Source organism: Diospyros lotus, chromosome 1, assembly GCF_014633365.1.
Source record: "Diospyros lotus cultivar Yz01 chromosome 1, ASM1463336v1, whole genome shotgun sequence".
In the NCBI taxonomy this organism is placed as follows: Eukaryota; Viridiplantae; Streptophyta; class Magnoliopsida; order Ericales; family Ebenaceae; genus Diospyros; species Diospyros lotus.
In genome coordinates this window covers 44,178,724-44,192,256 of record NC_068338.1, presented here as the reverse complement: position 1 = coordinate 44,192,256, position 13,533 = coordinate 44,178,724, and the positions used below count along the sequence as shown (strand labels likewise).

General features: G+C 35.2%; 1 protein-coding gene across 1 annotated transcript; it reads left to right on the top strand.

Moving 5' to 3' along the window:
• The first annotated feature begins 1,409 nt into the window (after positions 1-1,409).
• On the top strand, positions 1,410-12,184 carry LOC127812190 (serine/threonine-protein phosphatase PP1 isozyme 4). Its single transcript, XM_052352551.1, has 4 exons — positions 1,410-1,770; positions 8,648-9,207; positions 9,276-9,497; positions 11,710-12,184. The coding sequence occupies exons 1-3, from the start codon at positions 1,602-1,604 to the stop codon at positions 9,462-9,464; spliced, it is 918 nt and encodes a 305-aa protein (XP_052208511.1). The 5' UTR covers positions 1,410-1,601; the 3' UTR covers positions 9,465-9,497; positions 11,710-12,184.
• Positions 12,185-13,533: the final 1,349 nt, after the last annotated feature.

Here is a 13,533-nt window from a genome sequence, read left to right as displayed (position 1 = left end):
CCACTGATACATGGACTTAAAGTTACATTCATGCAAAAAAAAAAGAAACAATAATTTTCAAAGCTAGTCGCTCACCTTCAATTTAGATATTTTCAGCAAAACTTACAATGAATGTAGCTTCCTTTTATTTTTCTTTTCCTCTTTGCGCAACATGTTCAACAGAACATTTGTGAGATAACAACTAACACTAACACTAGTTACCAATTGAGATCTTCAAACCGCAAACAACACAACACTAATACTAGTTACAAATTAAGATCTTTAAAATATATTAAACATAACGAGAACACAACACAACCAAAAATTACAAAAAATGACACCGGGGAAAACAACACTAGGGTTCGGAGGTGGTCACTACAACCCCAGGGTTCAAAGGCAAACCCATCGGCCATCACCTCCGAACCTCGACGTTAGAACACTTTCGAATCCCCTCATTAGGTTGCTCAACTTTAAAATCGCATACTTGGACGACTCCAACAACAGACGACAAGCAAGAGAGCGAGATAGGGAGTAAGAGAGGGCGACATTGACAAAGGGCGAGAGGTATATGTGCGAGGGTTTGATGGGCTGTGGTTGTGCGTCTGGGGTGGCTGTGCGAGATGGGTGTGTGGGCAAGGGTAGTTTTGGAATATAAATGATTACAAAAAATAATAAAGGTGGGTGCGAATAGCAATTATAAAATTTTTATTATCTATGGCTACAAAACACAAAACTTATGGCTGCAAATAAAATTTTCCTTACTCTTTATTCTAAGCCCCAAATTAGCCCTCATACTTTTGAAAAGACTAAATAAAACTGTTGTATTTTCAAACTCAAGCCAAATTAACTCCTTTTTTTAAGTCAAATAAATTCTTATATTTTTAGATTTGAGGCTAAAATTATTTAAAAAATAACTAAAATTACCCTAACAACTCAAATTAAATTCAAGCTCAAGTTCAAATTGATGAACCATTGGCAATGGAATACCCTACCTCGTCCAAATTGCAATGTAACTGGAACTTTAATTTTGAGTTTATTTATGGAGGTAATGGTATAATTTGGGATAAGCTTCTCGCCGGGGGTAGGGGTAGATCTAGAAATCTATGTAGGGGGAGATTAAAATTTTTTTTTGAGATATAAAATTACATATCACAAATTTTGGAGTGTGTTGAAATTTTTTTGATTGAATTATTAATAAAATTTATTATTTTTTATATTAAAAAATTAATTTTTATATTAAAAATATATTTTTAATTGTAAGCTTCGCCCGGGCAGCTCACGCATGCATCCCTGAGTGGGAGGTGGGAATTAGCAGCCTCAACTTCGTAACTACGACGCATTGACATTTTCGAAAGCGAAAAAAGAGTGAATTTGAGTCAAAGCCAAAATAAGGACTAATTTGACATGAAAAAAACTAAAATAAAATTGGAATGGCAGAGGAAGGAAGAAATAGGGACGTCCGCCACCTAGGAGTTGTACTTGTAGCCGTCGGGGAAACCGGAAAGGTCTTTCTCCTCGCTTTCTCCGGAAACACAACAACTTGTCACTACGCGTTCTTTCGCAGCCTCTCATTCCTGCGAAAGAATCAGAGACCCAAACTAGGGCTTCGTTTGACTGCATAGATGGAGGTCGACAAGATAATCGAACGCCTGATTGAAGTCCGATCGGCGAAGCCCGGCAAGTTGGTGCAGCTCTCGGAGTCGGAGATCAAGCATCTGTGTATTGCTTCGCACGATATCTTTATCCAACAGCCCAATCTCCTCGAGCTCCAAGCCCCCATCAAAATCTGCGGTGAGCCAATCAATGCAATATCTTATGCGTTTTTCTCACATCTCAACTTTTCTACTGTTACGGTAATCTGGAAAGGACTTGCTTTTTCCCTCTTCTTTTGATTTATTTTTTCTTTATTTTTTTTGGGTTTCTGGCGTTGCATCTAGATGTGCTTGAGCTTAGTCGAAAGGATTAGGGTTGTTCAAGCCTAACTTGGTAATGTAATTACTTTAAGATGTGTTTCACGGTTGATTTTGGGATGGATTCAAGTTTGGATTGTTTTCTTTATGAATTCATTTCACAAACAATCTTTAATTAGTAAACCGATCACAAGTTCTGTTCTGGTTGCTTATTTAGTTCTCGACGTATGTCTGTCGGAATTGCGTCCAAGTTTTGCTTGTTAGTATAGTGCGCCTTAATAGCGTATCCGAATTGAGCAAACGTTAACAAGATCACATGACTTTGGCTCAGTTATCTGGGTTCCTTGTACAATTGATAAGATTTTGGAGGAGTTATCCTACTTGCCTAGGTTGTATTAACGAGAGTGCTCAAATTTACTTGAATTTAGTTGCAGCTTAGTGTGATTTGGTAAGTTAAAACAGTTGATTTTTCGTGGATCTTATGTTGAAGTAGGATTCTGTTGGCACCATCCGGGTTATGATTATTTGACAACTGCCACAGATATTAATTGTAGCCCTGAGCTGTTGTCGCTACTATTAATAATAATATAAAAAATGTGTGGGTGTAATTTGTCTTCACTAGGCCCTGTTTCTTGGTGGGGTGTATGTTCTTCGAGTAATTGAAGTGCAAACATATGAGTGAGACATAGCAAAACAGCCCCTTTCTGGTTTCTTGTAATTGGAGCACCAGCTTGAATGCTAATTCTTGGGACCGCGACCACCATCCTTTGAATGGAGCCTTACCTAATCCATGCTGTATACATGTGCATGGGTCTGTGACTGTGAGGGGACTAGTGGGGCAAAGCCGTTACTCAAAAAAATTTTGATTTTCTTTTTTCTATTTTGATCTTTCAGTTTTGGGTTTTCTGTTGGTGTTTCTGGATAGCCATTGTTTAGGCCTTATTTGACTGATCTTTCAATTTTATGTTTATTGTTTTCAGTTTTTGTATTTGTATTTAACTTTTATTTTTATTCAAAAAAATGAAAACTGAACATGTTATTTAATAATTTTATTTTGTTCCAAAATTTTAAAAATAAAAATTGAAAATAATGTTCTATACAAATTTTATTTATTTTATTTGATAATTAATTATATATAACAATTCATTTGATATTAACAAAAATGTCCCTAACCAATAAACTTTTTTTTTGGCCTCATTCTTCCTTCTTTTATCAAGCTGACTAGCTCAGTAGTCAAAAACCAAATCTGGCTTCCGTTGGCAGGCTGCTCTTGCTATTATTCTCTTTTCTTCTTCTAGATTTGGCCAATGAGGCCACATTTTTGCTTAATATTAGGTGCCCAATGAAGCCAGACTTGGTTTCGGGGAGTCAAGGGCTTTGCTGGGGGAGTTAATGTCTTGCCAAAAGATAAAGACAGGAAGAAGGGGTTCAGGTGTTAGGGGAAAGTCAGGGAAGGCAGCGGAAACAAAGATGAAGAAGACACAAAAATGAAGAGGGAAGTTGGGGAAGCACATAATTGTAGGGAAATTGGGAAACACAAAAATGAAGCAGACATAGAAATGAAGAATACAAAGTCATTTGAGGCTGACATAAATGAAATGAAAAGGAATGGAAAGATTCCCAGAAACTTTTTACTTTTTTTAAATGAAAAAAAGAAACCAAACATCACTTTTTGTCTTTGTTTTCGAAAATTAAAAATTGAAAACAAAAGCCCAACCAAATGCAAATGGGCTCATAACCCAGCCTCTCGGGTTCCAATTATTTAATAAAAATTTGGAGAATTTTTATCTTATTTTATTTTATGTTTTATTTATTTTGCAATATTTAATTAATAGCCCTTAGTAATGCTTATATCCAACTATAATTAATTAACCCACCCAAGGTTAATTTGAGCACACTAGGGTTATTGCTTAACCACCCAAGGTTAAACTCACTTCAACCCTTAACTTGGGTTATTGTTACCCACCCATGGGTCAAACACTTGGGGTTATCTATTTGGGTTAATTTTATTTTAACTTGTGCCAAAGAACAAGAACAAGAACTGAACTGGAGAAAACTCATCTTAATATCAAATCAAATCTCAATATCAATTCAATTATCAAGCCTACTAAAGGAAACGCCCCAAAAGAGATTATATAGGCTATTAATCTCTAATGGAAACATAATAAACTCTAATGGAAGCATAATAAATAAGATATTAACTCCAAAAGAAATAAATCAAAACTAGCTAATTTCTATTTTTGTGCCTAGAATAATATCTCCCAAAATATTTGTTTTCATGCCCCCCATCATTCTCTCTAGTTGAAAATGTTAACCTAGATCTCACCCTTATCTATGATCACTCAACCACTCAAACACACCAAGCAATCTCTCTCTAATCCACAACGAATAGAAATCAGAATTCAATCAAGAAAACAATCAAGAATTGCACACAACACACAAGTTTATCCGGGTTCGGTCTCAATTAAAGACCTACATCCAGATTGGCTTTGCCCTTGCTTTCTCCACTATCTTGAATTCCAATACACGATTACATGTGCCACAAAACCCAACTCTCACCTAGCCCATAAACCTGAAAGCTATATAGAGTTGTATACAAGAAAGATATACACTCCTCCTCACTGCACATTCTCGCCCAAGATAGATTGTAAACTCACAATAGAAAGCACACCCTAAAGCCTACCTCTCGGCCCCTATTTATAAGCTATAGGGGGCGGGAGAAACCCTCTGACTGAATGCCCAAAATGGCAGTTACAACAACCTCGGTCAGACCTAAAATAATAACAACCCTCTCTAGAAGGACAGAACAGAAAATACAACATTACATTTTCCTCACATTACAGATCCTAATCTAATACAAATGTATCCTAACAGAAAATATCTCGAGTTTGATGAGTTGAACTGCAAGTACCATTCTAAGAACTCGTGATTGAAAGTTAGAAAATCTTCTTCATTAAGTCAGGCACACCTGAATCATCGATTTTTCCACTTGAAGAGGAATCTATGATAACTACCATGAAAGGAAGCCCCAATCTCATCATTGAGCATCACATCAATCACATCTATTTTGGGAGATATTATTCTAGGCTCAAAAATAGAAATTAACATGTTTTTATTTATTTCTTTCTTAGTTAATATCTTATTTATTATGTTTCCATTAGAGTTTATTATGTTTTTATTAAGGATTAATAGCCTATATAGTATCTTTTGGGATGTATCCTTTCACAGCCTTGTGTCATGGGACAATTGTTGTAATTGGCGGGTTTGGTAGGCAGGAATTTCTGTTAGGCAGTTAGGCCTATTTCAATTTCAAATAATTTGTAAACATTTGAACTTGAGGCTGCATTTGGTGCCTTTCTCAAGTCAGATCAGTATAAATCACAACTGATGCCGCTCCTTTGGGTTATGCAGAGAATAGAACAGTCCAATACTCCCGCCTAATTCTCTCTTCCTTCCCTCTACTTCTCTCTCCCTCTCAATTCTCTCTATTTCCTTCCCCACCTTTCCCCAATTCTCCTTAATTCAAAGGAGAATTCCCCTCTGTCAGATTCAACTCGGACACCTTGATAATCGAATTGATATCGAGTTGATTTTTTTCCAGTTTAGTTCTTATTCTTGTTCTTGGTTCTACATCAATTAGTGTCAAAGCATTTTCAATCCACTGTCTTCATCCATTCTAGCCAACACCCTATCAATTTATCTCACCAAATACAACAACTTTCACTAATGATCAGGGCTATGAAGCTCAATAAGAGGTTTAAAAAGAAATAAACATTTTCATTAGCATAATGGTATAACATGCTTGATGCAAAACACATGACATTAATCATGCATGCTTGAAATGCACTTTAAACTTTTGAGGGGAGCTCCCTCCATTCCAACCCCAATGACATCACAAGCCATATACTTGGACCTCCTTGTCCATTATTGAGCATCACTAGCTCCTCTAGGCCTAGGGTTGAACTCCATCAACCAAAGGGTCAGTACATCCAAATAAAATCTCATTGCCCTGCCTTCATGCTTAACTTATCACATATGATTTACACACAAAACAAAAAAAACTTATCACATATGCACGCACCTATAGCATGCTCAACATAAAATCACTTCATCAATCATCAAGCTTTACATGACATGCTAATGAAAATATTCAAGTTTTAAAGATGAAATCCCCATTACCTGTGTTACACGCCATGCAAACTTGCTTTAAGTTTCCTTTCTTCCCCTTGAAGCCCATGTGCTCCCTTTTCTCCCTCTGTGGATTGGCCAAGCTAGCTCCAAGATGGGAAAATTTTTTCACTCACATGGTTTTAACCTTCAACACATCTCTTGCTTTTCCTAGATCAAAGTCTAACCCATGCTTCCTCTTCATCGAATGGCTCACTTTAATTGAAGGGCATTCTTATCTTTTTTCCCTTTACACATTTTCTTTCATATATACAACATATATATTCTTGTATTTTTACCTTAAAATGAAGATTTAATCTCATCCATTCATTTTGATCAAATGACCTCTAATTTTCTAATTGTTTTCCAATTTCTTTATTCCTCGACATACAATGTGCTACAAGACAAGAGCCCATGTTCTCCCAAGGTGGGGGAAAGCCCTAGGAACGCCAACTTTGTCATTTTAATTTAAACTTTCACCAAAATGGTGCTGCCAATATATGTATGCCATTAATTAAATATACATGGGGCTTTTACCAAAAATACGATACTTCCCATTTGTGTGTGCCCCGTGCAACCTGGTACGAGATCCTCATTAATAGCCTTTTAAGTTGCCACATTTGATAAAGTACTAAAAGTAGCTTTTTGCCCAAAAATGAAAAAAAGCACTTTTGTACTTTCTAGGCACATTCTCCCATGTAGGCCATTTATGGTAATATTTTGTATAAAATAATCTTACAGATAAAATTACCCTCATTAGACATATACATAGAATAATCTGATACTCTACTGGATTTTATTATCCAGTCTTGAACAGCATACCTTGTAGTGTGTGCCAAAATAAATGTTTTTACAACTATTGTTATTTTCAAATGGGCTGCACTAGGGGTGTGCGATGGGCGGTTTAAGAGGTGTTCTTTCAATCAAACTACCAGAGGCGATTTGCCTACCTTTCAAACCAAAACTAACCCACCATATGCTTGAAACCACACAAATCATGGTTGGGCAGTTTGAGCTAGAGCCTAAGAGTGTAGTTGAAAAATGGTCTGCCATATACTGAAGAAAAAAGGGTTTACTGCCTGAAAAGTCATCAAAATGTGAAAAAGAAAAGTAGCCATTCTAGTAACAGTACAACTTTAAAGAAAGATCCATAGCAACAAGTATCTAGAATAACTAATGCATTCAATGCACAAAGCAAGTTAGTGCCTTTTGTTCAATACCACTTGGAAACATTCTAATGATGTGCTTTGTTTTGACTTGCCAACTCATGAAACCACAACCAAATAGACTTGGTTGGCTATTTTTTTTGGTAACTCGGGGGTTCTAGGTTTCGCCCAACTAGTCCCCTGCAGATCCATGCACATCAACCCACACACATGGACTAGGTAAGACTCCACCCAAAGGAGGGCGGTTGTGGCCCCAAGAAAATAGCCTCACTTGGTACTTCCATGGTTACAACATCATTGTAGTACTAAAAGTTGTATTAAAGTGTTGGACTCACATCTCTAAGAAACTGGACTTATCAGTTCACAAATGACAAAACAACTTGGTTGGTTTTTGAAAATCCAAAACCACAACCAATCATTGCTTGGAGGAAAAACCATGGTTGGTGGTTTGGTTTAGTTTGGTCAATTTTGCGATTTCCTTGCTCAGCCATAGATTGGACTATTAGACTCGGTTCCACAATGAGGGACTTGTGTGTCTAATATGACAACATTCTAACACCATCTGATTGGCTATTTTTCAATCTAAAGTGGGACCTCTTCTTATACAGGCCCAAATATGCATTTTATTTTCATGGCACTTGTGATCCAAACTGATTGTTTTTGTTTCTAACATTCATTATAGCACACCTAGGGGTTTGCATTTGGTTAAAGTTAGTAATGAAGGAGTTTGATGACTGAATAAAATTAACTGAATTATTCTATTGTGAAGCCAAACTGAACTGAAATTTAGAAAAATTGATTTAACTATTTTAACCAAATGGCTGAATTAACTGGAATGTACCAAGATACTCGAATTATAAAGCTATTCAAAATAATGTGTACATGTTGTGTTGGAAATATTGAATTTAACAAAATTATTCTATAACATGTGTATATATTCATCTAAAACATAACATAAAGTAAATAATCAAATTATAATTTCGTAAATAACATAAAATCTTGGGGTGTTCTTGTATAATAATTATATAATTCAGTTTTTTGATAAAAAGAAAAATATTAATTTCAAATTTGAACAAATCCAAAAATTGATTTCCTTTTTTTTTCTAACTAAATCCAAAGCAAATCAAATTTAATAAATAACGGAACTTAATTAATCGAAATTAACTGGTTTTGGTTTAGAAAATTCAGTTTTAATTGAATAATGTTTATCCCGAATCACTCCCACTACCCTCACTTGAAATTCCTTTGTGTGTTTGTGAGTACTTGAAGTGCTGAAGTATGATCGATCATGGTAGAACAGCAGCTTGCTTGTTTCCTTATGATTCTTCCCTCTAGTGCCTTAATACAATTGTGATTTCTTCTTTTAAAAAGAAGAGATGGTGGTGGTTTTTCTTAACCTTCTAGTTCTTGTCTTTGTGGTTTCAGGTGACATTCATGGGCAATATAGTGATTTGCTAAGGCTCTTCGAGTATGGGGGTTTTCCTCCTCTATCCAATTATCTGTTTTTAGGCGACTATGTAGACCGCGGCAAGCAGAGTTTGGAAACAATATGCCTTTTGCTTGCATATAAAATTAAGTATCCAGAGAACTTTTTTCTGCTTAGGGGAAACCATGAATGTGCTTCAATTAATCGCATTTATGGATTCTTTGATGAATGCAAGCGTCGGTTTAACGTGAAAATATGGAAGTCATTTATTGAATGTTTCAATTGTCTTCCTGTGGCGGCTCTGATTGATGACAGAATATTGTGCATGCATGGTGGCCTTTCCCCCGATCTTTCAAACTTGGATCAGATTAGAAACTTGCCACGCCCAACTGTTGTTCCTGACACTGGTTTATTATGTGATTTACTCTGGTCTGATCCTAGTAGAGATGTTAAGGGATGGGGAATGAATGATAGAGGAGTTTCATTCACATTTGGTCCTGACAGGGTGACAGAGTTCTTGACAAAGCATGATCTTGATCTTGTTTGTCGTGCACATCAGGTTATCGGGTCTTCTTTTCTTGGTTGTTCAACTGACTTATGTTGTTTCCTGACATTTTTCTCATTCAGGTTGTGGAGGATGGTTATGAATTCTTTGCTGAGAGGCAGCTTGTAACCATATTCTCTGCCCCAAACTACTGTGGTGAATTTGACAATGCTGGTGCAATGATGAGTGTTGATGAAAACTTGATGTGTTCATTCCAAATTCTTAAGCCAGCAGAGAAAAAAACTAAGTTCATGGCGTCCACAAAGATGTGATTGATGGAAGTGCTACCCCCTTGCTTTACTCAGGTCAGTTTTTTTTTCATATTCCTTAAGTTCCACCATCTAGTTTTCATGTATGCAGTCAGTGTCATTGCTTGAGTCTCTAGCCTAGGATGAATGGACAACTTTCGTTTTCCTAAAACTTATTATAGCATTGTTGTTGTTGTCCAGTTCCTGAATATCAAATGTCTTCAATTGGGAACACTCTGATATTGCTGCCTCTAGAGTTAACTTTATAAAAACACTTATTTGTGAAAATTCACTTGCTTTGACGTCTTTGTTATGCTCAACATTAGTACTCCATTATCTAGTATGCTCATTTCTATCTTCACTTTATACTACTTACAACATTTTGCAAGTATCTGCAATATCATTTATTTATTTATTATTATGATTTAGCATTAGTATATAATTGCTAGTGAATTATTCTAGCAGAAATTATGCAAGTTGTGTTTTCGGTCTCTTGATCTTTTTGGGTTCTCATAAATGGTGGCTGATATAAAAGGCAGTGGAAGGGTATGAAAGGAAAGGAAAAGAAAAGGAGAGGCAATTAATTTCCTTTTCCCTTTAGTTATCCAGTGGCTCATTGTTTTTAATATCATGCGATACACAATATGTATCATATAATACGATACGATATGATTTGGGTGTATCACACGATTCAAGCAATACAAGAAAGAGGTTAAAATCAAATTTTTACAGCCTGGTCAACGTGAAGAGTCCTCAAAAGTGCTGCTGAGTTTAAAAATGAAATCAGTTTAATATTACCTAGCAAAAACAAAAAAATCAGTTTAATATTCAAAACAGTCATGCAAGACTGCAAATACGTAGAGTCATATGGGAATCTGAACAGTCATAACAGATTCCAGAGAAAATTATTGCTGGCTACTGAGTTCAAATATATACCATCAATGACCAGGTTAAAAAGAAATATCGTGATAAGTATATGAACAGTCTCTCAAAGATTATTCCTCTGCAAGAAAGCTTACTTCTGGTCTCTGCCTGGCATATGAACAGTCTCTCCACTCTTTTCTATTCATAAGACTTATGGTTAATTCTGGAATCCTGGCAGCTTTTGTTGGTGCCATGCATGATATCAATATTGTTAAACTTGGTTAAAATTATTGTTTTGAATATTTTCTTCATGTTATAGGTATAAACATCCTTTATATTGTATTTTTTTAAGCTATTTTCCAAATTGTTACTGTATTGTACGATATGATCAATTCACAATACAAATTAGGCCTTCTGATTCACGACAGGTATTGTGATTTGACAACTATGCTGTGACTAGCGTTGGATAGGCTTGATATATCTGTTGCTTAGTTATCTTGTGATGTGTGTAAGAGGCAAAGCAAAACAAAACAAAGCCGTTAACTAGGTCATTCATGCAGAGAAGGAAAATATTAGTTGAAACCCAATACCAATTCTCAGAATGAAAGACCTTACTAGCTGCTATAACAACAGAGTAAGTCTTGGTTTAATGATGTTACAATGGATGTCACTTTTGTTCTTTAATTATTATTTATTTATTTGCTTTTTTTTATTGGATTAATGCTTCTTGAGTTTATTCTTATTTTTCTCTTCTTTTTTTTTTTTTTTTTTTTTTGGGGGGGGGGATAGTCTTTGTCTTTTCCTTGTAATTTTGCTTGAAGAATTGGAGCAAAATTGGAGGGATGATTGCTTATCTATTTTTCCTATGCTGAAAGGTTGATGTTTAAGTATTGATTTTGACTTGATAATTGACTTTAAAGCACAATGTCATTGAACTACAACTCAACTTCATTGTAGCTTTGATGATGTTTATTGGGTTCAGAAAGAAAAGTTCTGCTTTCATTTTTTATTTTGCAAAACTATATTGCACTTGTGTTTGTGGGGCTCTGAACAGACTGAGCCATTTATGAACAATGTTAACCATCATGGATTTAGATTTTTTTACTAGCTTGTTAAGGTTCACCCATTTCCCTCACAATTGGCCTCAACCTTTGTTCATAGGCTTGCTCTTGACTAGTCCACTCTCCTTGTTCTACCATTTTTAAGAGCATGAGCCTGTGCTGCATATATAAGAGCAGAACGGCTTAGTTGACATTGCCTCAACCAACTCTTCTTTTTCTAAATAGTTTTCTACTAGACTCACTCACTGTTTTGGTCATTATTGGTGTCATTTCTTCTGTTCTTCATTGACATTGCTCTCTCTCTCTCTCCCCATTGCATTGACAGCTTAGTTGTTTCTTCGCAGGCAAAAGTGCTAGCATAAAGTTGTCCCCAATTTTCTCCCCAAAACAGCAGGATGGCCGCATTTCTCTATGCAGCTGTTTTAATTCAGTTCAGTTACACGAGATTCAAAAATCCAGGCTGGGATGGAACTCCATCTGGCTTAACATGGCCAAAGCAACCCCCTCCCTGGATTTATCACCGCTGATCTATCTTCCACATTTTCTAGTAGCAATTGTAATCATGTAAATATCTTTCATATTGGCCATGAAAATGGCACAAATCTGAAAGACTCGTGATCTTACAATTGTTTTGATCAATTGACCCAGTTGATTGATGAATGCAGTTGCTCTGATCCTACATCTTACACTTATATTCTTGAGTTTATGAGCTCATCACGTTGGCTTGTTACCTGGTTTGGAATTGGAAGCGCCCCCCCTCCTTTTGTCTTTGGATTGGTGCATTGACATTATGCAGATTAATTGGTTGCTTTTTTCTTCCTCTCTGCTCATTTCACGAATTAAATTCGTTTCTTGTATGCGTTGGTGCCATTAGAAAGACTTAAACGAAGTTAAATCCAATGAAAAAAAAAAAGTGCAACTTAAAAAGAACTTCGGATCAACGACAACAACAACATATCTAGTCTTTATCCCACTATGTGGAGTCGGTTACATGAATTCTAGACTTTCATGTATTTCTATCTTTTATCATATCCTCATTGAGATTTATACATTTCATAGCAAACTTTAATGTCTCCCTCAAAGTCTTCTTAGGTCTGATTTTACTTTTTTTTATTAATTGTTTCATTTCATCAACTCTTCTCACAGGAGCGTCTCTTGGTCTCCTTCTCACATGATCAAACCATCTTAGTCTAGTCTCTCTCATTTTCTCCTCTATTAACACTACTCTTATCTTATTACAAATAATTTCATTTTTAATTTTATCTTTTCTTGTATGGCCGCACATCCATCTTAACATCCTCATCTCCGCTACACTCGTCTTTTGCTCATGTTGGTATTTGACTGTCCAACATTCTAAGTCGTACAACAAAACTGGTCTTATAGCTGTTCTATAGAATTTTACTTTCAATTTTAATGGGATTTTACCATCACATAACACTCTCGATGCATTTCTTCATTTTAGCCAACTTGTCTTAATTCTATGTGTGACATCCTCGTGAATTTATTCATCTTTTTGAATCATTGATCCCAAATATCGAAAATGATCTTTTCTTTGTAATATTTGGTCTTTCAATTTTATTATAACATTCTCCACTCTTACATTTTTACTAAATTTACATTTCATATATTCTGTTTTCTTTCTGCTTAATTTAAATCCCTTAAATTCTAATTTATTTCTCCATAACTCAAGTTTAGTGTTCACTCATTCGGATCATTTGACAAAATTTTCAGTTTTTAATTTTTGCTTTCACCTTGTTCAGTTTCTGATTTTGTTTTAAAACAAGAGCAGTAGCATATCAGCCCTTGTCCCACCGCATGGCATTGCTATTTGATTTCTATCTTTGCATTCATTGTTTTAAATTTTATTTTTTAAAAATAGAAACTTTAACATACTATTTTTTGTTTGTTTGTTTGTTTTTAAGGTTGTGCATAAGATGAAAGTGTAAATAAAAAGGACTAGTGAATTAGAAGTTATATGGTTATTTTATATAATGGAGCAAAGACTTTGAATGTTGTACTCTTTATTGGCGTTGACGGCTAAATATATATAATTTTAATTTAGATATTTAAAGTTTTTATTGTTTTAAATATATTCTTGACTTATGTAATTTTGAGTTAATTGTATTCTTAAATTTTTAGTTATTTTAATTACATTTATGAATTTATTA

Excerpts from the sequence above, each read along its gene's own strand:
- LOC127812190 (XM_052352551.1), top strand. The coding sequence starts at position 1,602 with ATGGAGGTCGACAAGATAATCGAACGCCTGATTGAAGTCCGATCGGCG. Across the intron at positions 1,771-8,647 it reads AGCCCCCATCAAAATCTGCG|GTGACATTCATGGGCAATAT; the intron begins GTGAGCCAATCA and ends TTGTGGTTTCAG. Across the intron at positions 9,208-9,275 it reads TTGTTTGTCGTGCACATCAG|GTTGTGGAGGATGGTTATGA; the intron begins GTTATCGGGTCT and ends TTTCTCATTCAG.